Raw genomic sequence first — 25,957 nt, 5'->3', positions numbered from 1 at the left:
AAGAATGTTAACCTAACAGTTTCAGTTCCCATTGAATTCCATTGTGTTTTTGTCCATACAATGGAAGTCAATGAGAACAGAAACTGTTTCGTTCCCAATATTCTTCAAAATATCTTTTTCGTTCCACAGAAAGAAAGTCATCTTTTTAGTATGCTAAAAAAAAATCGTTCATGATTTGCACTGATCTGTTCGACTCACTGAATCAATTATCCAGTAGTATCAGTTACAGTAACAGCTCATCAATATAATGTGAATCAGTGAATGATGACTTAAATTTAGGCCAGCTTCTCATTTAAAGTTATACAATGGCTTCAGAAGAATGGCTTCTAAAGCACAATTCAGTGACTTTTATGATGCTTTCGTGCCCTTTTTGAAGCTTGAAAGCTTCATTCCTCATTCAAGAAGAAAGAAAGTCAAAGTGGTTTAGATTAGAACAACTGACTGGGTGAGTAAATGAAAAATTTTGGGTGAACTATCCCTTTAAACAAAGCCAAAGACAATTAGAGCAGGCCAGCCAGCTTAGACGAGAGGACAGAGACAAATGACATGAGGTGCTTTAGACAAATCACTTTATCTACGAGTGTGCCGTTACAGACAAATCCGTGCGGATTCCACGGCAACACGGTGACTGTTACTAAAGCCAAAATCTGAGAGAGTGGGTAAATCCACTTACGAATGTCATTAACATGAGCAAAGGCAACATATGGGGGCTCTAACGGATGATGTCATGGTATGGGTGGTCTACAGGAGCAGAGGAGAAAACAATGCCACCCTTCCCCTCACTGAAAGAGACCTCCACCCTCCTGAAAGCCCAGATTATTGCAGTCAATCATAATAGATTATCTTTCCACGAGCGCCTATAATCGCTTTGTGAAATCATAGCAAAATCACATGCAAGCCAAAAACTGTTTTCTCAGTAAAAGCTTTGGAAAAAAACATACTGTAGGTGAAATAACAGTCTCTGCAGTCTGTGAACAAGTTACATAAAATGTAGAATTCACACACACCAGAGAATAGAAAAACCAATATGAGTCCACAATCATTTCCATGTACGCACCGCAACCGGTGTGCACACACATCCTCACACACACCCACGCTCTCAAACCAATATAATATCCAAGTGTCCCTGAGGGATGCTCTCGAACCTTTTAGGGCCAATGAACCTGCTATTTCAGTGGGATGGGCATGTGTTTTTTGAAAGTGCTTGTTTGCTATTAGGAGAAAAGCCTGTCATATGAGCATTACATATCTCAGGGGTCTTGTATTAACTGACTCACACTTAGGCTTCTGAAACAATGCCCAGGGCGACTACAAAAGACCTGAGTGGACCTTTGGCCATGGGACAACTCCGAAAAGACATGAAAGGTTATTGCACAGGTAAGAACGGTTAATAAAAGTTTTACAATGAAGATGCAAATGGATGGATGTAGGTAAATGAGGTGTGGTCAGAGTAATCATGCCTGACCCTTTAATAGTGCCATTATCATTTACACTACTATCCAGTTGTTTTTTAAAGGAAATTAATACTTTTATTCAGCAAGGATGCATGAAATTGATCAAAAGTGACAGTTAGACAATTACACTGTTACAAAACATTTTTATATCACTTAAATGCTATTCTTTTGAAGTTCTATCCATCAAAGAATCCTGAAAAAATCAGCTTTGCCATTACAAGGAATATAAAAGACTTTCTTCAAGAACATTACCACGCCATACAATTTTGAACAGTACTGTATGGAGCACAAAAAGTTAGAATTAAGTTAAAACATTATCTAACCAGTGCTGATAATGTGGATTGCAGAAATGACCAACAGACCTGATGGAATTTAGTTTGTACATACAGTAACAGTTTTGATTATTAACTTAAATAGACAAGTAGCAACATAAATGTTTAACAATTAATAACTAAGCCGGCATTAACAGGATCATTTAACTGCACTGAATCACTGCCACAATCCCTCAAAACAATACATTCAAGGAACAAGAAAAACTAAAATAACAAGCATTTTAAGATTCAATAACAGCTCCTTGATATATTAATAGCCAGACCATGAAAATAAAACGTTTAAATGGATGAAAAAGATTAACAAAATAGTAAGTACTAAATTTTCAACAGATTGGTAGGTCTTCTGACTTTATACTTTAGGGTATTTAACTTAAGGTGAATAGTTACTCAGCAGACGTGACGGTTTCCCTGGAGCAACCTGAGGTTAAGCGTCCTGCTCAAAGGGCAAAATGGTAATAGTGTTCTCTTAATAATTGCCAGTTCACAGGTCGCCTCAGCCTGGGATCAAACCTGTACAATAACCTCACCACTTAGCTACAAATGTCCTCTGCATGTCAATAGTACATTGCATTTTTTATTAATCAGTATGAATTCCATTCACATGGTCACACATAAAACATATTTTACTTGCAATGTGCAAAATTAGGGCAGTCATGGCCTAATGGTTAGCGAGTCTGACTGGTAACCAAGTTTACTGGTTTGATTCCAGTATCGGCAGGAAATGACTGAGGTGCCCTTGAGAAAGGCACCTAACCCCTAATCGCTCCCTGGGTGCCACAGCATAATGGCTGCCCACTGCTCCGGGTGTGTATCACGGTTTGCAGTGTGTGTGTGTATGTGTGTGTTCACAACTCACTAATCTGCTCCTAATGTGTGTGCACTAACTTGGATGGGTTAAATGCAGAAGACACTTATAGATACTTGGCCTTCACATGTCACTTTCCCTTTTAAAACATACCTTAAAAAATGGGGTAAAGCTTTTTAGCAACTAACAATAATGAAATCTTCAGGGAAATAAACAAATCTAAACCAGATTAACAAAAAAATGTCTAGGGGCTCCTACAAAAACCACAGTACAGCACATTTCTGGTGAATTAAAAGTATAAATAGTATTAAAATCTTTTCATTTTTATCACTGCACATAAACACATTTGACCATTTAATGAACCGTGGAGTACATCAGTCAGCTTTTAATGCAATGTTCTTTTAGAGTCTATGAAGTACTTAAATAATAGTGGTTATATTTTAGCCTAGAAAGTTTAACACCACTACAAGGCAACTATAAGTCACTTACATTGACATGGAGCAATTTATCACCCCACCTAAGTTCTATATATATTTAATAAGTACAGCATGTACAGTGAAAAACAAAATTTCTCCCTAGTGCACAATTTAAACCATGTTTTATCTTCTGTACGACATTCGACATGCACTTCATGTTGTATATTAATGTCCTTGGTTAACTTTTATGAAGTAAAATATTCAACGACTGGTTGAAGAGAGTCCGCATTCACTGAGACTCATGCATACTTAAAATCTATCCCAGAAGTTTGAAATGAGCGAGGCCGTTCCGAGTCATGCTCTAATCTCACTGTACCATGAAATGCAATTCGAAAACATCACGTGAGAAAAAAGAGAGCGAGTGTGAGAGAGCAAAGGAATGATAAACAGACAGACATTGCATGAGATTGCTATCAGCAAACTGAACTAGACGAGAGAAAAATAGGATGAAAACACACAGAAGAAGTGCAAGTAAATTGGATAACATCACCAATATGCTCAAATTGGGAAGCCAATATTAAAAGAAGTGGTGACCAATTACCTGTCAGCGCCCTAAAATATTCCAGCTCATAATCTAATTGTGCTCTGTTTAGCCTAGCCCAGCAGATCCTCTCAGGTGGTCCCTGGAGGAGAGAAGAATAATGAAATGTACACTGCAGCCCGAGTCGGGCCCCAGCTGAGAGGAAGCTAGTGTAAACATACAGCAACCCCCTCAATCTCCCACATATGAGCAATAAAACCAATTCTAATATGAGGTTTGGTGCATGCTTTCATTTGTTTAGCTTAGGTGAGTATTACAGGGTCCAGTGGGAATTGATGCATTAGTAAGCTAAAGGAGAAGACAAAGTCTCCTTCTCTCTGTGTATCTCTCTATGCCTGCGGCTGAACACCTCAACGCTCACTCGCAGCAGCTCTCTGCTTCCTCTTCTTGTTTCATAATTCATCTTAAACAAGGGGGGGAAAAAACAAACAAGCAGTGAAGCAACAAGAGGATACTAAGAGCAAAGCCCATCTTTCAGGAGACTATGTTAGAGAAAGTAGAAGAGGACAGACGAGTGTGTATGTGTCTATGTCTGTATTAAAGATGAGCCTCTGCAATTACATAACAGCCCAGGAGCCCAGGTACAGATTCACAAGTCCCCTGAATGACACAGTACTAAACATTCATTGAATAAGTGATGTAATTCTTAATCTCAGACAGACAGATTATTTTGGCTTGCAGCGGGTCTGGTCCTTATTGCTGCTTCAAACACACCTTTTGGTCAATGAATTTCCATAACGTTTTTAGAGATTAGTAATCATTGATTACTGAAAAAGGATTTAAAAAAAATAATCATTTAAAATATTGTATTCACCGAAATGAAATGGTATACATAACTAGATTTGTATGCATTATTTTTACACTACTATTTGTTTGGGGTCAGTGACATGCAATATTAATTTAATTTTCAATGAAATTAATTATTCTATTCAGCAAGGATGCATTAAATTAATTGAAACTGGTAAAAATATTTATGCTACAAAAGACTTCAACTGTAAATTCATTGAAGAATCCTGAAAAAAAAAAAAAAAAAAAATCACATCACATTTTCTACATATTTCCAAAATATTTGTATAATAACAAATATTAATCTTGATAATAATAAGAAATATTTTCTGAGCAAAAAAAAGATTTCTTTATATCGTAAATAGAATTTTTTTTTTTAGGCCATATTGCCCAGCCCTAATACAGTATATATTTTATATATATATCTGTGTATATTTATATGTTATATATATATAGTAGCCTCTACATATGGAGGCGTAGGTGCCACCTTTACCCTTAATGTGCATAATGGACTGAGATATTGGCTGCTGTTGTACACCTTTCTGTCAAATTTGGATTATGCCATGATATATGCTTATCTTCTAATTCAAATAAAGAATTTAAATGTATATATATATATATATATATACACGTATATATATATATATATATATATATATGTATATGTGTGTGTGTGTGTATATATATATATGTATATGTGTGTGTGTGTATATATATATATATATATATATATATATGTGTGTGTGTGTGTGTGTGTGTGTGTATACACACACACACACATACACATAACATAATATATATATACACATTATTTAAACACAAAATTTTATTTTAGAATAGATTAAATCACCAAAAATATAATTAATATATACATAAATATATATTAATACAGAAAACAGTTATTTTTAATTGTTTTACTGCATTTTTGAATAAATGCATAAGAGACTTCTTTCAAAAACAAAAATCTGATATCTGATATTTCTGTTATCTCTAAAAAATATATATATATAAAAACAAAAATAATAAAAATTATATTAGATCCTTTTTAAAATATATTTAAATACATTGTAACAATGAAATATAATCTCATTCTTAATAATTCTTCTAAAAGGCACAGGTCTTCCATGACCGTTGGAACCCTTTATCTTATTCTGGTCAAGAATCACTCATTTAGATAGGAAGAGATTGTCTGACAAACATGCACAGCTATATAATGGCTATACAGAAAACACACCACAAAAAAGTATGTATAGACTGTGATCAGAACTTCAGTTCAAAAGAAAAAAGCACTCTTTATTTCACAGAATATACAGTTTTGTTCATGGACATGTAGTTAGCTTGCTGCTAAATGCCTTAAAACTCTAATGACTAATTGGTTTTCTTCAGAATTGCTCATTGTATCAATTTAACTGAACATCATTTCCAGATCTGAAAAAAAAAAAGTTTGCAGTCTGCGCACTTACATAAGTTGCATTGCACTAAACAATCAGACTTGAACTTGGTTGGCATTTTTGTGCACATTATGCATCAAGCGGTCAGGCTATGTAATCCTTTGTGTGTTTTTTGCCCCTGAGTCAGTACATAAACAGAAAGAGGGCAGTTCAGGCCAAGTATGCAGAAATAATCAGCAGAGAAAATATGCTAAAGGCAAAATATTTATGACACAATGACAGAGCTCATCAAGTAATGTTCTCAACATTGGCTAGTTCCCGCTCAATCTCAGTCTCTTCGATCTCCCTGTAGGCGAAACGTTCACACGAACAAAAGCACAAACATGTCAACGAAGAAATCAATTGCAGTATGTCACCGTCGTCGGTGAAGGGATGTGCTGTAAAATGATGTAGTCTGTTTATATCATCACTCTGATGTCATGTACTTGTTATTGGTCAGTGGTCAAGCATTTTAATCAATTTTCTATTAGAGTAACATGGTCGGTAAGAGCGCGAGTTGGGAACAGGCCCGGCTCTAAAAATAATACAGAATCTAATCTGAATTATGGTTCAAAGAGATTAGGGATCCATAATCCTTTGAATAAACAGGGGGGGAAAAGTGAGCACGAAAAAAAAAAAAAGCTTAGGTGGGGGGTTGAACTCCCTCCTGCGGACACCATTTGATAATAAGTCTGTGTAGGTCTTTTGAGATGGACAACACCATTTCATCAAAACCACACTAATCCCTTTGCAATTCCTCTCTCTCTACTGTGAGTCCCCTCTATCCCACCCTCCATTCCCTTTGGCCATCCAGCTCTCTCTCTTCAGCCTCAAAGCAAATCTGAAAACCAGGACTGAAAATCCTCCAGTGACTGAGTATGAACCAGTTAGCTAAACCTGCTCTCACCAGGGCTGTGATCCAACAAAACAGTCAGTGAAAACCTGGAGCTTCAGGAGAGACCTGATTACAGGAGGAGTAAATGAGAGAATTTCATCCAAAAATGAAAATTCCGTCATTATTTACTCACCCTCATATCGTTCCAAACCTGTACGACTTTCGTTTTCATGTGGAACACAAAAGAAGATATTTAAAAAAAACGTCTCAGTGTCTATACAATAGATGTATGAATGAATGGACAAAAACAGTTGAAACAGTCTTCTTTGTTAATATCTTTTTTGTTCCACAGGTCTGGAACAAAACAAGCGTGGGTAAATGACAGTTTTGTGTAAAGTATCCCTTTAAGATGTTATGAATCTATTTAAATGAATAGAGAAATGAAAACGAATAGAAAAGAGACTAAATAAATATGAAACTATTTACAAATGAATCGCTATCCCCCCAAAAAGTGAATGGGATGGACATATAGGGCCCTATCTTGCACCCAGCGCAATTGACTTTGTACACCGACGCATGTTTCATTCCTATTTTGCACCCGTGCAAAGCGCGCTTTTCCCTCCACAGAAGCACGTCGCTAAACTAGGGAATGAACTTGCGCTCCCTGGGCGGTTCAGCGCAAAAAAGGAGGCGTGTTCCGGCGCAAACGTTCCCTGGTGCTATTTTACTGTTCCATAAAACAATTGCGCCACTGGCCAGAAAAAACCTAGTCTAAAGTCAGTGGCGCGTTGCGCGTTGTTCATTATGCTATTTTAAGGGCGCATGCTTGACCATAATGTATAGAGTGCACAACGCTCATACACTGTGATTCTCTAATCTACACAGAAGCAGCAGTTTTCATTTTTGCAAATCATATTATTACAAACGATAGATAGATAGATAGATAGATAGATAGATAGATAGATAGATAGATAGATAGATAGATTATTATATGCCTGTTTAACCGAAGCTAATTTGGGTGTGTTTCTCCCATCCCCAATGTCACTTCTCTCTCTTTTACGGCCGTGACGAGAGCGTTGGTCTCCTCGGCTGTGAACCCCTCTTGACGCGCGCCTGGCAAATCCGCCGTTATAATAGCAATACGCCAAGGAAAAAGTGCGTCTGCTCTTAAAGGGAATGTGAGATGATGCTCTGATTGGTTTATTTCACGTTACGCCCAAACCACACCTATGAATAATGAAGCTACTTCAGACCAACCCCTTTTAGATTTGCGCCCGGCGCAAGAGTCATTTATCCCGCCGGGAAAATAGCAACAGCGTCGAGACCCGCCCACAAAGTTACTTGCGCTTTGCGCTTTGACACTTGCGTTTCAGATCGTTAAAATAGGGCCCATACTCTTAAATAAAGGTTCTTTATTGGCTTTAATGGTCCATGAAGAACTTTAACATCCATGGAACTTTTCCATTCCACAAAAGGTTTTTGATATTGGAAAAAGGTTCTTTGGATTATTAAAATGGGATTTAAAAAAATGGTTCTTTTAAGAACTGTGGTTCTTTGGGGAACCAAAAATATATGAGTATAGAAATTAAAATCAGGGGAAACATGTCCCCTAGTGATTGCTCTGCACCCTGGTGTGAATGGTGTTTAAGTTAGCAAAAAAGGGGAACCCACACTTGAAAAAAAATTGCTGCCTTACATTTTAAAGTACACTCAACATGGATTTTAAGTCATTTAAACTTAAATTACATTAAACTGTCTTTAAAAATGAGTTGGATCTTGTATAACTTATACATTTTTTTAATTTATTTTTATTGCTCAACTTATTTTAAATTACTTTTGGAACATTATGAGTATATAAAAAAAATGTTGATCCGTACTGCCAGTAAGATTTTTCACACATGCACATAAAAATGCCATTAAGATGTGCATGACGATGTTTTATCTGCTATAGCTGCAAAATTAATCAACCTGCTCCTCTGTTTCATATATTTATCTGTCTTTTGTTCAAAATCTTCTTTTTTTCTGAAGCCTTTGTTTTCTGACCTTTTGATAAATTGTGGCGAAATGCCATTCGAGCATACATGACATCAAAGCCTCTTAAATCTTACAGAAGACTGCAGTCTGACGTTAATATGCTCAATGAAATCACTAAATTTATAGGCTAGTTAGTCTGGAAAACACTGTCATAATAATATAATATATTAGGTATAATACTGTATACCTTACATAAAGTATACAAAGACATAACATTATTTCTTTTTAAACTAAATTGTACATTTTAATACTTCTTGGAAGGACTGCTAGGGTTGCACCCGCCTCTCATAAATTGGAACGTAAAGTACACACTACAGGCCTAGTAATAACTAGCTAGTTTGTAACTTTGTTTTGGTTGCACCATTTGTTCTTAAGACAGAACGTAGCTAGTAGGTCGTAGGCTCTCTGTAAAGTAATGTGTAGTCATAAATTGTGACGTTTACCCTCAGTGACCCAAAAGCAGCTTTAAAAAATGTGAACAGAAGTTGTGTTGAAATGCTGTGAATTTCAGTTCATCCTTCATTCTAACTTCTTTTGCCTCATTTATCCAACGGTAAAAAATAAGTTTCCATTTAATACGATACTACTTAATCACGAATGACATCATAGATATTTTTATATGTAAATAACATTCCGAAACTTTGTACGAAATATTGACACAAAAAAACATAAGAAATGACATTTATTTATTATGACTGATTCTATTTGACATGCACAACATGGATAGATGCACACAGAAGCGTGTAGTAGGACAGGTTTGTGTTGAAAAGCCGCTAACAAATTTATTCACAATGCTCTCTCTCTCTTAAAATGTAACCAAGTGTAAATGTCATAAATATATGTCTAAAGGATTGAAGTATGTTGGGTAAAAAATGAGCTCTCATTTTTGAACTGTTTTGTGCCGTCGCGGTTGCCACGGTGAATGCGCGTTGTGTGCGAGTCAGTGCGACTTTTGTTTGTTTTGCTTTATTTTAATAAAGTACGAGCCCCAATCACGCCGACCCCTGTCTTCTTCCTTCCTGACTCTTGAACCTCATCACACTTTTATTTCATTAAAATGAATTAACCGCAAGAAAAGTAAGGTTTAATACTAAATTGGTTTTCATAGATGTTACTGTATGTCGAATTCATTGTTGTAATAACGCGGCGCAGTTTTACGTGTTCTAAACAATTGTTGTAAAAGTACATTCGAACATACCCACATCATTTGCCAAAATACTGATTAATCTTTATGTATAACACATGCTATATTTATTTACATGGCCATAAACACCAGACGTGATAAACAATGTCAATAAACTAAACACAAATCTAAAGCAATATATACTTCCCTTACATAAACATAACTATTACCGAATGCTACATTTGGAAAATATAAAATGAAGCATGCTTTGTCAACAGAACCAGCTGCAATCGGTAAAGAATAATTGTGTTCCATAACGACTGCACAAAACAAGCTAACGTTTGTTGCTTGATAGACGCTACAACTACAACTTCCGCATTTGTCCAGGACTCCACGCAGTACGAGCGGAAACCGAGGGTAACGCGGATATGACGCAATTGACTGGCGACCTCCAGCTCCCCCCTGCTCTAACGCCCCGTTTCCTTGGTTAAAATCGCAATTTTCTCACGATTTAAAAATAGTTGGAAACATTTGGCATGAAGTGGTTGCGTGAAGTGGTTTGCCCGCTTCAGGTTGGTGGAGAGCTCCTGCCTCTGGTGGAGGAGTTTAAGTATCTTGGGGTCTTGTTCACGAGTGAGGGAAGGATGGAACGGGAGATTGACAGACGGATCGGTGCAGCCTCTGCAGTAATGCGGTCCCTGTACCGGTCTGTCGTGGTGAAGAAGGAGCTGAGCCGCAAGGCGAAGCTCTCGATTTACCAGTCAACCTACGTTCCTACTCTCACCTATGGTCATGAGCTGTGGGTCATTCCCGGAACGAGCGTTGTGTGAAAGTCGTAATAATGCTGTGTCGTAGTGATGACGCTGAAGCCGATACAAGCGGCCGAAATGAGCTTTCTCCGTAGGGTGGCTGGGCGATCCCTTAGAGATAGGGTGAGAAGCTCGGTCACTCGGGAGGAGCTCAGAGTAGAGCGGCTGCTCCTCCACATCGAGAGGGGTCAGTTGAGGTGGCTCGGGCATCTTTTCCGGATGCCTCCTGGACGCCTTCCCGGGAAGGTGTTCCGGGCATGTCCCACTGGGAGGAGACCCCGGGGAAGACCTAGGACACGCTGGAGAGACTATGTCTCCCGGCTGGCCTGGGAACGCCTCGGTGTCCCCCCGGAAGAGCTGGAGGAAGTGTCTAGGGAGAGGGAAGTCTGGGCATCCCTGCTTAGACTGCTGCCCCCGCGACCCGGCCCCGGAAAAGCGGTAGAAGATGGATGGATGGATGGACATTTGGGATATTGTAAGTAATCAACTTAACAAAATATATAACACTGGCCTTGAGATTATGGGATATTTTAATGCAAAATTCTTGCATATTGTACCTTTAAATAGTCAAATACAAAGTTGTCAAAATGCCTGTCTTGCTAAGTATTCAAGTAAAATAAGTCAGTTTTGGAACATTGAGAGAACACATGTTGTGTAACAGTATATTGGGTCCGTGCATTGCTCTTAAAGTGACAGCAGCCTAATAAACCTGCTGCTGTCTGTCATGCTAATCAAAGAACAAAAGACAAAGAGAAAATAACTCACTGATCTTGTTTTATAACTTTACTTGTAAGCATTAATCTGTAATTATATATATATATATATATATGGCAGTTTTCCCCATGGTATCGGAAATGGTATCGAATATCGATATTTTTCAAGGTATCGTATCGAAGTTGGAAATTCCAGTATAGTGACAAAAGTAGTATCTGTCATACTCAGTGTGACTGGGTGGGCTAAGTTTCTGAATACATCATTGACATGTAAATCATATTTTATTGTTAGAAATCCAAGTAGTTTCAGTAGCTTGTCCTCTTGGGGAGGAAGTTTTGAGTAATAGCCTAAATGTTATAATATTTTTTACATATACATATCAAACTTGAAATTCACATTTTTGGAGTACTATTGCTGATCTATAAAACAACATTGTCATTGTATATTTGATCAATTATGTCTCTATGAGTTCAACAAGCCTATTTCACACATCACACATTCTGTAAGTGAAATGGTAACAATAACAATCATTTAGAATTAGTGCTAATGTGTCTAATAAACCACCAAAACTAGATTGAAAATGGGATCATGCACACAGACTCTTCAAAGGAGAAGCAGCCTCGGGGTTCAGATTGATCAAACGAGTCAGACGACTCTTTTTATGTCCTCTGAGGTATTTAAGGTTGTATCTCTATCATGGGGTGCGACAGACACCCTTATCCAGGACGTCTCTGTGTAATTACATGCGAGAGGACCGTCATTTCAACACCGCTCCCCTCACTAGATGAAAGACAGGTAAGACATAGTCATGTAATTGGCCCTCTCGTTGAGGGAAGAGGAACAGAGAACGGACGGGTTTGTTTCGATATGTTCTGTTTATCCTTGTTCCCACCGTTTCTCTCTCTCTCTTTATCTCCGACTGTCTCCAGTCGATTATGGGTCATTATTTCCAATGTGTCTGTGCCTTCAGGACAGATGTGTAAATTGTGGCGCTAAAGTGTCCAGGCCTCATTTAGGACAGATTTACGCAGTCCACACATCTGTATAACTGTCACTCGACCTAAACATGCTCACTGCTCAAAAACAAATACATGCTCAAACACAGCTGTAAGCAAGCGTATGAGACGTGGGTGGACACATCAACTAACAAAGACTCGCTTTTTTCCCTGTCAGATACACTTGGTAATTTAAATCAATGAAAGAAAAGCTTTCTTGCACTTAATAACAAGGATGTGTACACAGCAACATAATCGTTATTTGACAGCCAGTGTGATGAAGATTTAAGCAGCAAATGACTGCGAGATAGACACATGCCTTCTTTTCTCCACCATTTTACTTTCAACATTCTAGAACTAAAACTAAAAGTACCAAATTTGCATTTGGAAGTGATTATGAGGGACTTGACGTTACAGTGATGGCATCTCAAAATAGTAATAAATAAATAGATAATTAAAAATAGTAAATAAACAACAGTAATAAACAAGTAAGAGTACTGACTAAAATTATAATAATGAACAAATACATAAGTAAATAAAAAGAGAAGAATAAAATAAAGTAAATAATAGCAAAAAAAAGAAAATGTAAGCGAACAAATAAATATATAGATATATAAATATATAAAATCTGTGCATGGGAATAAGTTAACCCTCACAGATCCCTGTAGAGTCTTTGTTGTGCCTAAATCCCTGTTATGGACAGATGGTAACAAAGACCTCCACCAAAAGTATTTTCTGACCCTGGAACAGAAGTTAGTCTTTCATGCCAGTTTGTTTCTTCCACCTGTCTACTCCTGAGTGACATACAGTAGGGTACAGCTCTTACATCTCTCCTGACAGACCGGAGTGTACACACAAAGACTCCCTGTGGGTCTGTCCTTCCGAAAGCATCTTCTATCAAACCTCTCTATCACACGGCCTGCTGGATGTCTGTCTGTCCCAGCTCAAGTCAGAGTTGTGTAATGTTAAAATGCTACACATCACACAAAAGGTTGTGAGGCTTAGCTGCGCTGTGTGTGACATATAGATGGCTCAGATAGGCGCATTCAGACAGAGTGATTTTGGTGCTTTAGAAAGAATAAGGCCAACTAATTTCAGCTCTCTCTCATTCTGCAGCAAAAGATGAATGTATTCTGTCATCTTCAGTGCAAGAAACAAAATTTATTTTCAAAACAGCAAATGTCTTTTTTTTATTGTTATTGGCTTTTTAGCAGTTGGATATTGAATGGTTCATGCTCAATTCTCCTATTTTTACATGATTACCTTTGCCGTCATCTGAAGTTCATCTTTAAAAACAATAATTATTTAACAACACTGTAATCTTTAGCAAATCTCATAGTGAATATCCATTTTTCAAACTGTACGTCAGGGGTCGACAACCTATTGGCATGTCACCGACAAGTGACAATAGCTAAAGAGGTGTATGCATTTCATTTAAATAAAATCCTTCGAAATTGCATACTGACATACATTTTGGGCCTATTTAGTTAGGTACTATAAATAAGATTAAAATGTGAGATTATAACTTGCACTAGCATGCCGATTCGACAAACTATTCGCCCGACCAGAGGTGCACGCTTCAGTTATTATCCTTCTGCGTGCCATAAGTTTACCGACCACTACTGTACATTATAATGTTGGGGGTGTAGTATCTACAGTGATTTATTTATTTATTAATATTTAACAAAGTATAGACTTTGACTATAAGCCATTTATCGGTTATGTGACATAACATGAAAATATTGATGTGCTTGCTGGTTGAATTATCAGCTTATTTCGACCAGAATTTTACTATACAATCATCTCTACTTATTAAAGATCAATTATATTTTTAAACTTGAAAATGTAAATCAATAGTTTTTAAAAGCTACAAGTAAGTTTAGGCATCACACTATTATGATGTCCAATATCAAATATTCATATTCATTTTGAGATTTGCTAAAGATTACACTTAACAGAGTTATTAAATCATTAGTATTAACTTTAAGTGAGTGTTAGATAATAGCAAAGTTAACCTTGATGAGCAAGAACATTTAAATATGTAATATTAGCCAATATATATCCAATATCACCAATTAATATATAAATATATAAAAAACCCAACACTCACTGTAGAACTATAGTCACATACAGAACTCCGTAAGGAGAAAAAAACACACTCTCTCACCCCTGGTCTGACAACATGATGTCAAAAATCATTCTTTAAAGAAAGTCCCACCGCTTCACTTCAACATTAATCAATCAAGAAGAAATACCCTGCCTACATCTCAGCTTTCAGATCAATAAACATCTTCACAGCCTTCATGAGTGCAATTCTGCTCCCCCTCCCCACAGACCTCAGGTCTGGCTCAATTCTGTGCGGAGTCCGGAGCGAGATGTGCAGGGGCGGCGGAGTTTAGAACGGGCGCGCGGAGAGTTAATGAAGCCACACCAGTCAGCATGGCCGTCCATCTGTTTCCTTAATCCTCATAAACATGAGCCACACTGTGATAGGGCGCTAGCCAACCCCATTGCTGTGATTTACAGACATAAGGACAGTGCTCACTGTGAATGGATGGATGGGCAGGAGGGGTTTTGGAGAGTGTTGGCCGTGACAATGTCCCAGTAAAGCACTGGGTCTGCAAGTAGCTGCGCCGTGCTCCACTCACCTGCTAATCGGAGCAGAGAGGTGGAGCAGAACTGAGTGAGCAGAAAGGTGAGAGTGAGGTCGGCCGTGGCGTCCATCTGTCCATCAGCAGGTAAGAGGCTTGGGGCACAGAAGATAAGTAAAAATACATGTACACACAGAATATCCAAATATTACGCCAACAATACACGCAAAGATGACAATCTAGATGGGACTGAGGTAAAGTGTCAAAAGACAGAGCAAAGCATGTTGGGTTTGCACAAGTGAGGTGTGTGAAAACACACCTGATTGACAGGCTTTATGAACATGGACTTGCTGTGAATCCCAGTTAAGATCCCCTCTGCTTCACTGAACTGTCCAATCCGTGCTCTCTCAATCATCCCATCACCTAAAACCTGTCAGGTTCTGCTATCTCTCACACCTCTTTTAAACCGAGATGGTGCTGGTTCTCGCGGCAGAGCCCACATTTCAATTGACGGGCGAGCTGAACAATGACATACTGTAATTGGCTGTAACATTGGTTGTCTTTGTTAACAAGTTTTTTGAGTTTTGTGAACATAATAACATCTAAAGTAATCTGGCTTTCCTGATTTGATTCCAATTTCAATTCATTTGGGTATATTTCATTTATAATATTCATCTAGCTTATTTTGTTCTGCTAATGAAATAAATTATATAGTATTTTAGACTCATTTAAACCAGTAATTTGTCTTTTTTAACTATTCATGAAAAGAAACCGACTTGTAAGTAATGTGTTTAAGAAATCAGGATACACTGGTAAAAATATTGGGTTCATGAAAGTCATTCAAATTGTTGTTTGTTTTTATGTGCAGCTCATAAGGACAACTCAACAGAAATACAGTATTTTTATTGCATTAAATTCAACAGACTGCAAAACATTCACAATTGATATTGGGACTACTCAAATGAAGACTGTGATTATTTGAAAAAGCTCTATATTTACCCAGTTCAAAAGCAGGTTTAAAGAGCATTACAGAACCAATTTATCCTGATTCACCTTCTTATGCAGTGGAAACACGTTAAACATTCAAGATTGGGCACCGGCACCAGAACCAGAACCTGGTTGGTGGGAAAACAGCACCACAGTCTGGGAGTCATGCCAGAGGGTGTGGAAGCGGCAACAACACGCACTCCATGAGGATTAAGCATCACTATTCTGCCTGTTCCAGAACAAGCCCAGCTGTCAGGGTGCAGCCAAAATCCACGACACTCATCCCAAGGGCGTTGACTGTGGAACCAGGCCTCTTGGACTAGACATGACCTGCTTTGGATGAGTAAAGATTGACTGTCAACTGGGCTCATGTGTAAAGGTCAAATCCTACGCAGAAACTCCAGTGCATAAAACATTTACTGCATTGCTGTTACTGTGAAACTCTATTTGAAGTCTCTCTCTCTCTCTCTCTCTCTCTCTCTATATATATATATGAACATTTATACACTTCTTGAGTGTCAAACACCACATTCTCATTTCCTGGTCAGGCAGAGTCAGAGTTGCTCTGTTACAAAAGCACATTGTGTGTGGCCTTTTACATCTGGCACAAAGAAAACTAAAGCGACGCCACAAGAGGACATTACTCTTTGGTCACACACCATCAGACTGCCTTTACCAGGACGCCACACACACAGGGGACGTTTCGTTCCAGCACTTTGACATTGAAAACCAGCCGGTGAGCAAGCATGTGTGTGTTCTCGGGTAAGACATGCCACATCCCTCCCAAGAGGTCCCCTGCAGCATGCAAACCATGGTAGAACCCTAATAAAACCCCCCAAGAGATCCTCAGATCCCCATATTCCTCTATCCCCGGGGCAGATGGGAGTCTTAATAGGCGTTAAACTCCGAGAGATAGGATTCTCTACACCGCCTTTCAAAGGCAACTCCACTAACCCCCATCACAATAAAGGAGCCAGAAAGAATGAGAGCACATGAGGGAGTGCGCAAACAGGAGTGGAACAGAGATTCAATGGACTAGTAAAAAGAACAAGAGAAAGGTGTTTGACAATAAAAAAAAAAAAAAATTAAATACTGAAAAGAGATAATGGCTGAAGAAATGTATATAAATAAAATCTAATTTTTCCCATTTACAATTTTTATGGATTTCTGGATGTTTTCTCATAAATGTTTGTCTAATCAAATGAATTCATAAAAAAAAAATGTACAATGTAAAAACTTTTAACCACATTACCTTTCACTAATACAGTATTTTTAAAAAAAGAAAATATATCAGTTGATTCAGTGATGATTATGAACTATTATATTAGTATTTCTGAAAGGCTTTTATTTTGTGTGAGGAATTTTGAGTTTGTGTGTGTTTTTAATTAAATCCCAGATTTGTAGGAATAGATAACCTTTCTACACTTGCCCCATACACTATTTTGACACTTTTTTTAAGGTTAAAGTTATTTCAAGCAACAATCAACAGCAATCTACAGACTTGCATTTACCTGGAATATTCCTTTATATCAGTGTAAACTATCATCTCTCCTCTATGTGAGACACAGAAACACAATTATATAGTCACACCTGGGCATAAGCCACAGATTGGCTGAGGTCTAATCTTCAGGCATGGACCGGGTTGAACTTCCTTTGAAGGCTAAGAAGATGAGGGAAATCTCCATGGCCTCAGAAAGTCTCTTTCAAGGCAGGAAGCACAAAGGCAGGTGGACCGCAGGAGACCTATTCACGTGGCCCTGGCACCACCGCTTCCAGACCCCTGCCGAAAGGAATCCGACATGCTACCCAGAACCCCACAGGCACCATCAGGGGGTCTGAGCTGAAGTCCCTTCATTCCTGATTTTTATAACTCTTTTAACTTTCACATTACTTTCAAGATCCTGATGCAAGCAGTCGTTTGCCAGTCAGACTCAGAAAAGAAGATTAGAGAGCAAAAAAGAGCAACTTTACAAGTCACATCCATCTATCAATCAAAATGAGGGGTTTGGGTTCTCTAGCCAGCACAACTCAAAGCAAACTGTTTGTCAAACCGAGCTCCTAGATGTCTGTCATGCAGTTGGGCTTGGAATGGAGCTACTGTATGCAGCAGTTGCTGGACCCTGCCAGACACAGCAGCCTGGGGAAAGGCTTTCCGCCAAAGACACTGTTGGCTTGGCATGAGCATTGACTGCAGGTCTGGCTCATTGTGAAATATTCAGGCATAGCGAGTTTCCTAGAAAGGAAGAGTGAAGATTGGAGCCATTATGTTGGCGTTAGCAAGAAAAAAAAAGATGGAAGGCTTGGTCATATGTACAGTAAAGCCCCACGAATTCCGACTTAAACATGTCGGCTCTTGGCGGCGTTGTTTGTGAGAACTGAATAAGAAGTGTGACTATGAATGGAAAGCCGAGACAGGAAACACAAACATACACTGTCAGTCACTCCTTCGCTGCCTAAAGGTGGTGCGAGCACGCCGACCCCTCCTCCCTCTAGCCCTTCACCCCACAAACAACCCCACACACGGTGACAGAAAAGAGTCCCATTCAGTTCTCTATTCAACCCCGGCACAAAGCCACCCCACCGAGTCATTCTTCTACGGACCCCGTCACTCTCCGCCCCTCCGACCCACCACCACCACCCAGCTGCCGTAAACCCGGGAGGGGTGAAGAGCCTCCCTCTCTTGTATTCTCATTCAACTATCCACTCCTCGCTTTGACTTCATTAAATTCTCTTTCTTTGCTTTCCCATCATTCACCCATCGCTTTACACACAATGTTCCCCCTCAACTTTCTCTGAACGGCTTCTCTGTTCCTCTAGTTCACGTACACTTGAAGTCAATGTTTCTGCTGCTGCTGCTGCAAGTCCGACAAGAATTTAGCAATATCAGCTGGTCGTTATTGCATAATAAACCCAGACAGGATGATCAGGACCCTGATGTGAAGCTGAAGAGGTTTATTTTGTGATAATGACCATCAGACAATGCTTAATTTCAAGACAATACTTACCAAATAAATAAATAGACACATATTAATTTAAATATTGATTTGAGTTGAAATTAGTTATCATCTAACCTTAATTAGAATAAAGGATCTAGTCCAATATAAAGTAGAAAACAATCGGCCTATTAATCTGCAATCAGAGTTGCTTTTTACATCGACTGGTTAGCTAAAATATTTAAACAAAAAATTCTCTCTATTTTGAAGCCGACATGAAACAGAAGTTGCGATAGTCTTCTCTTCCCCATAGTGATGTATATCCGAGTGAAACGGCTTCTTGAAGAAAAATGTAGGGCAGGACTTGATTTCATCCTCGGGAATTGATTGGATTGCAGGAAGTTGGGCGTTATGAACTATATATATAGTTTGCCAAAATAGTTTTAACTACATTGAACTATCCTGGTATAAAAATACATGCAGCAAAATGATGTGCCAGACATGAAAGTTGCATGATCAACAGTGAAATGTACAATTAAATGGTCATTATTATACATAAATATATGACTGCTGAATGCAACAACGGACCAAGAATCAACTATTACAGAGACCCGTGTAATAAATCTTTTTAACCTCGTCTCTTCTTCCTTCCTCTCCCACACTCTCTCTCTCCTGTTTGTTCCAGATTTATGGTGGCGTACATGCACAGTATTGGCAAAGCATTAAAAATGTCCACCATTAATACAGAGCGCTCCAGGCATCGATAAGAACATTAATAAAAACATCTCCACTCAACGATATGCTCATCAAACGCTCCTTTCTGTCGCTGTCCCTCACTCTTCATCCTCCTTTCGCCCCGTCGTTGTCTTCTTCTCTCAGACTGTGCCAAGGACTTAATGATGCTTGAATGCCAATGCTTCTGACTCTTGACTTTTCAATCTCACTCCCTTTTTTTAATAAAGTCTATTTAAAAGGCAATCCCTGGGCTCCATCTATCTCAATACATCTCTCTAAGATATATTTCTCTGGCTTCACCTCTATCTCTCCCATTCTTAAGTATTAGATAGATACGGCTGCACTTTCTGAAACTGTCTGATCTTCATGCTTTACACACACTTTTCCACATAAACGCATGGGTCATTCTGCATACTAGAAACACAAAATCAACAGAAAAAAAAAGAAATCAGGTACTTGAGAATTCTGGGACTGAAAACGTCCTTATCATTTATCTGTACAGTAAAGGGTGTATGCATCAGATAGAAGTGTTTGGCTGGTGAAAAGCATCTAATTTTTAATGCTCTGTGAAGTTTAAAATATGGATGCACTGATGTACACCACCATACATTTGCACTATAATTATGATTAATATTGTGAAATATAATTACAAAGTTTTCTATTTTCATATATTTTAAAATGCACTTTATCTGTGTAATGGCAAAGCTGAATTTTCAGTGGCTCTATATATATATATATATATATATATATATATATATATATACACACACACATACATACACACACACATACATACACATATACATATATATATATAAAAAATGAAAATGTTCCTGACACTTAAGATGCAATGAGTTTAAAGGTACATTATATCATTACGGGAGTGCGAAGAAGTCAAGAATTCTTGGAAAGGTATGAAAGAAATGATAGAGAAGATCCTTGATGTTAACATTCCACTGTCACCTTTACTTTTTTATTTCCTTAATATCCTAAGGAGATCAAGTTAAAAAAGAAAGAGTATATATTCATGATTATATGTATTCTTCAAGCAAAACGGCTCATTTCTTTAAATTTGGAAAAGTATTTGTACACCATGTATAGGATGTTGGCTAAAAGAATGGTAACAAATACGTCAATGGAAAAGATAACTTATATTTTAAGGGATAAATATACAGTTTATGATGGAGTTTGGGGACCATTCAGATCATTCTTAAAATGTGGTGGAGTTGGAAATGTGTTAATAGAAGACTAAGAAAAGAGGTCGTATTGAATATCAATGTAAAATACTGAGAAGCTTTTTTGCTGTTGTTTTTTGTTCTATGTTACATGGTAATGTACTATGTACATGTGTATAGTTAAAATGTAATAAAACAATAATAATAAATACTGACTGATAAAGATATGTTGAAAATCATCTGACGGTTCAGGATGTAATCAAGTCAGGCGATAATGAAGTGCTACTAACAACTCAACAGGTGTCTGTCCCGACACACTCACACCTGCATGCACAGACAACACATGTCCAATACCACTTCAGGATTCTATTGCATCATAAACAGATCACAGACACAACCATAGACTGCTTTAAAATATTAAAGAGGGCCACTTTACAGTGATGAATAATACAGTATGGGGGGGTGAGTTGAAAACCAGCGATCTCCTCACCCCTCTCTCTGCCTCCCACAGTGGCCATAAAGCTAATGCACACCACAAGACTGGCGGTTCAGATCTCTGCCAGACCTCGCACAAATCCATGCATTCTTTCCTTCGCATTTCCCTTCCTCTAAACCTAATTACAAAGTTCTCTCTCCTTTCTGCCTTTTGTAGATTTTGCACTGAAAACTGAATTTTGCTATGTGTATCTTACATTACACAGCAAGCAAACTCAACCACAGATGACCTGTTCTCAGATATAACCAATTATCCCCCCACGCCCTGGACTACCAGCGGAGAATTCCGGCAGCCTTGACTGGGAGGATCCGACATGTTATGCTCTCCGAACATGAAGGGCATGCAAGAGCACACCTCCCTCCTCCATCTTGACCTTAGGCACTTCAGCTTGACCTATTCCCGCCCACTTTTCAACCAGCAGTGCTGGCCACTGGGCCTAAACTTAATCCTATTGAATTCAGAGCAGTCTCGAGTGTGTTATCTTCTCCAACTCCCAAAACACACGCACGCAAATCTAGACAGTGCGACTCCATTACTTACACAACAGCACACGTCTCCCGTCTCGATCCAGCTCAAGCGTGTATACAGGGATGTTCAGCCAAACAAACACACTTGTATGCATACACACACACACACACAAACAGGGAGGAGAAAAGCTGATGGGGCAAAGGAGACAGAAATGGGTTCCTGGCAGTCTGGGTAATTAATGTGTATGTCAACACTAAGAGAGCTGTACCATACAGGAAATCTGAGCTCAGCACATCCACAATACAGACAGACAGGAGGGAGGAAAGGTAGAATACAGGAATGGACAGAATGAGAGAGAAGATAAACGTTATCCATCTTGACTCTGATGTTTTATGGATGATATGAAATATGTGCTGGCATCTCCTCAACGGGACGGGCTTCTGTAAAATCTAGACGGTTCATGTATGCACAATGAGTTTCTCGCATACTGTCTGTATAGGGGAGACCGGGACAAATTGTCACACTTTTATATGACTCTGAATATTTCTCAGAGTGGGTTTATCTAGTCCTTTTCTGTATGTCTTGATTACACAAAAAAGCAACTGAACATTACATTGTTATTGTTTAGGACAAAAGACGCAGATCACTGAACACAAACCCAGCAGGGCATGTTGTCTCACTACAGTATTATGTGTGTCACAACACACGATTGCTAAATTTTAACAGGAAATCAATTATAAAACACAATTAAATTCATATAACGGCAAAACTCTAGAAGCTGATGTGCAAAATCATCAAACCAATGAAAATTTGTATCTATACATTTTATAAATGTATAATATTAAAAAACACGCGTGACAACTTGCCCAAATAAATATCCTCAACAGTTTCCAGCTTTTCAGATCAAATTCAAACCCTTATAGTTATTTTTATACTTCTTCCCTGTGAGACAACTAGCCCCGGTTTCATCCCTATTAAACCCCCCAGGGCAAAATAGGCATGTTTTCTACAACAGACTCTTCTACAGGAAGGCTAGTTCATTAAGGGGAAGGACACTTAAACTACAGTACACATCTGTCTCAACATCTTAAGTTAAATCAACCTGTCCTTTTTCTTTCCGATTTCTAAGTCCCATTGGAAAACCAATCAGCTAAACACTTTGAATGTGCAATTCCATGTCAATCTGATTACATATGTGGCCAGAGAGCAGAGAGGGAGAGAGATTTCTTTGACGCTTCATTGCTTCCCGTCACTTCTAAGGTCAGACAGAAGGCAGGCTATAGCCTTCATGCAGAAACAATAACACATCACAACATGATCTACTCCTGAATATTTCTCCTTTGTATGATATGTATGTATTACATCCATAACTTGTCAAATATGTCAGCAAATGGTTTGGTTATTTGTATTATTCATTTTCAGACTGAGTTTTTAGAGGAATGTAGAACTTGCTGCACAATCATTGCTTGCCAAATCAACTTTGTTTCCTCCAAATTCTTCTGTACAAACTCATTAAACAGTAGTGGGCATCTTAGGCCTTGTATATTACACCAGTGATTACAATTGAATACAAAATTAAGATACTTTCGACAATTTATTACTCCACAAAATTAAGCTTTGAAAGCATCTTCAGAGAAATGACTACAACCACTTAATCAAGAGCATGTGCTAAACGTAACCCTAAACTACATCAATCCGAAAAGTAAAATAAAAGAGGGACAGATTTGAAAGCAGCACACTTAAATTCAGAACTCACTATCTCTGCTTTCCCTCAGATGTTGTTTCCTTTTTTTGTACAAGGTTTATTTTTTTCTTCCTGTCTTTCAGGAGCCAGGAAGGCATTGAGCTAAACCTTAATTACTCCATGAACACCAGGGGTTCTGCTTTTTATCCGCTGCTTGGAAGCTCAGCATGGCAAGCAGAAAGAGAGGAGATCAACAGAATATTCCTCTCTGAAGGGAGAGAGAGAGAGAGATGAGTGCACATGCAGCAGTCACATCCCTTCATCTGGTTCTTAGTTACCCATCACACTGCCTTACTAGATATCGATGGATGAATAGATAGACCACTGCACAGGTTTTAATATTTAAACTGAACAGTGCCACCTGTTATAATTCAGAGATAATGTATGGATAGATTTAGTAATGTGGAACAACAAAAGCAATTATTAAATGCATGTTTCTCCATTACTCCTCTATTAAGGCTTCAGTCTCTCGTGCAAGGTTGTAGCAGCTTTTAAGCAATAAAAAGTGTAGCCTAATAGGCCATGTAGCTTTATTTTAAACTACCCATGAATGATCTGATTATAGGCTATAAAAGAATATGAAAAGGCATCACTTATACTTGATAGTCGACAAATGTTGGGAAATACAAATCCTGCTTAACGACCTCACTATCACTAAACTTGTCTGTGTTTTGGGTGTGTACGAATGAATACCTGCTTAGAAAACGCACTCCTGCGCTACCGTATGTTTAAAGACCGAATGTATAATGAAGTGTTTAGTACAATTTCTTAAACTGTAAAAAATGCTCGTACCTGCATGTATCACAAAGGTTGCGCAGAGTACAACTAAACCGAGAAAGGGAGCGGGAGGCTGGTCGCGGTGTATCCACGCTGAGAGCATCTTCACCCGGTCACGCTACTGCCAAATTCCCCCCAGGTGCTCTCGCTCCAGTCGGCTGAAGTCTCGCTGAATCCTTTGCGAAGGATACTTCAAACTGTGTGAAATGCGGAGGCGGGTTCCTCCTCAAACTTCACAAACTTACAAAAAAAGACTGCGCCGTGGTTTACAATAAAACCTACTCACAGTCTGCTCCAGAACTTCCCCCAAATAAGGACGCGATAAAATTGGAATTACAGTTAAACAAAATGTTCAGTTAAGCACACTGCAGTCCTCGTCCGTAGAAAAAACAACAAGATAGCAGCCGACAACCTGCGTAAAGTTCGTCTCGTTCACAACTCCACTGAACCACTCAACGCGTTTTCTCTGGAACACTTTGAAAACAACCGAATCTTCCGCGAACGAATCGAAAACAAAAGTACTTGACAGCTTTATTCCTGCTGGGACGAGAAGAAAAAGTTGTCCGTAAGCGTTGGATATAATGCCATAGTTGTGAGATCTCCGCTGTTATCTGTGGAGCGCCATAGTCCTGACGCTGCCGCTCGTCTGTGTCTCGAGTAGCTACTGAGTGTAAACACACGAACGCGGGTATGAAGCGCGAGCCTCCAGACTCTCATCTCCCATCAGCCAATCATCAACCTTCACACACACACACACACACACACACACACACACACACACACACACACACACACACACACACACACACACACACACACAAACACACACACGTATACGGCCAACTACATACATGCATACATGTAGGCCTATATTTTAATGATAGCTTACAATGATTTTATTATTTAGCCATATTCATTGTTTTTTAATCAAGGTGAGCTGCATTACTTTGCCAGTACTAGTAGTAGTAGTATTGTTGTTAAAATGTACTATATTTTAAAAATATCAAAATAAAATTGGTTTAGGTATGTATATAGCAATGATATTAAATTTTGGCCTTTACCATGTAATTGCCCGTCTCTAATTCTGATCTTCTATGATTATAATTAGGCTAATTAAGGGTGGTTTGATAATGAAGGATGGTTAGAATGTAGGCTATTAATGATAGATCCAGTAATAGTGTTAGTAACACAATTACAATTCACAGTCATGCATGCCTCCCAGCATTTTTCAATCAGGTTCAATCAGTGCATTCATGAAAGTGTTATCAAGTAAACCACAAGAGGGCGACAGATCTTATATGTGCTTTTGAGTCATTTTAGATGCTGAATATATAGACTAATTGTCCAGCGTGTCCGTTTGGTTTCATTGCTACAGTGCTGCTGCTACCCTTCAGAACACTGCAGTCAGAGCTCTCTGGTTTTGGTTGTGTAATCAGGGGCTAAAATCTAAACAGGTTATTCAAACGGCCATCCACTTACCAAAGGAAGCGGAATCTTTTGAACTGTAATTGTAATGCAGATCGAGGAAGACCATCTATTGCAGTCTGGGAAGGGCGGAAGTTCCTGACCTGCAGTGTTGCTAAAGCAGACATGGGAAAATGCTCCGTAAACAACTATTTTATGTTTATAATTTATATTGAATGAGAATTTAGACTTTTCAATGTTAAAAATTGTTTGCAGATCTTAAATTGAAAAAAAATGGGTTTCATGGGTACAC

General features: G+C 38.5%; 1 protein-coding gene across 2 annotated transcripts in view; it reads right to left on the bottom strand.

Moving 5' to 3' along the window:
- The window catches only part of unc5b (unc-5 netrin receptor B), a 59,355-nt gene extending 34,465 nt beyond the window's left edge, over positions 1-24,890 (bottom strand). For both annotated transcript variants that reach the window (XM_084391864.1, XM_084391865.1), the window contains exon 1: positions 24,256-24,890. In XM_084391864.1, coding sequence (XP_084247990.1) covers positions 24,256-24,343 — 88 coding nt within the window. In that variant the 5' untranslated portion in view covers positions 24,344-24,890. The remainder of the gene's footprint in view (positions 1-24,255) is intronic.
- Positions 24,891-25,957: the final 1,067 nt, after the last annotated feature.

This window comes from Rutilus rutilus, assembly GCF_951802725.1.
Source record: "Rutilus rutilus genome assembly, chromosome: 20".
Lineage (NCBI taxonomy): Eukaryota > Metazoa > Chordata > Actinopteri > Cypriniformes > Leuciscidae > Rutilus > Rutilus rutilus.
The sequence above is the reverse complement of the archived record's forward strand: the minus strand, read 5'-3'. Positions and strand labels throughout refer to the sequence as shown.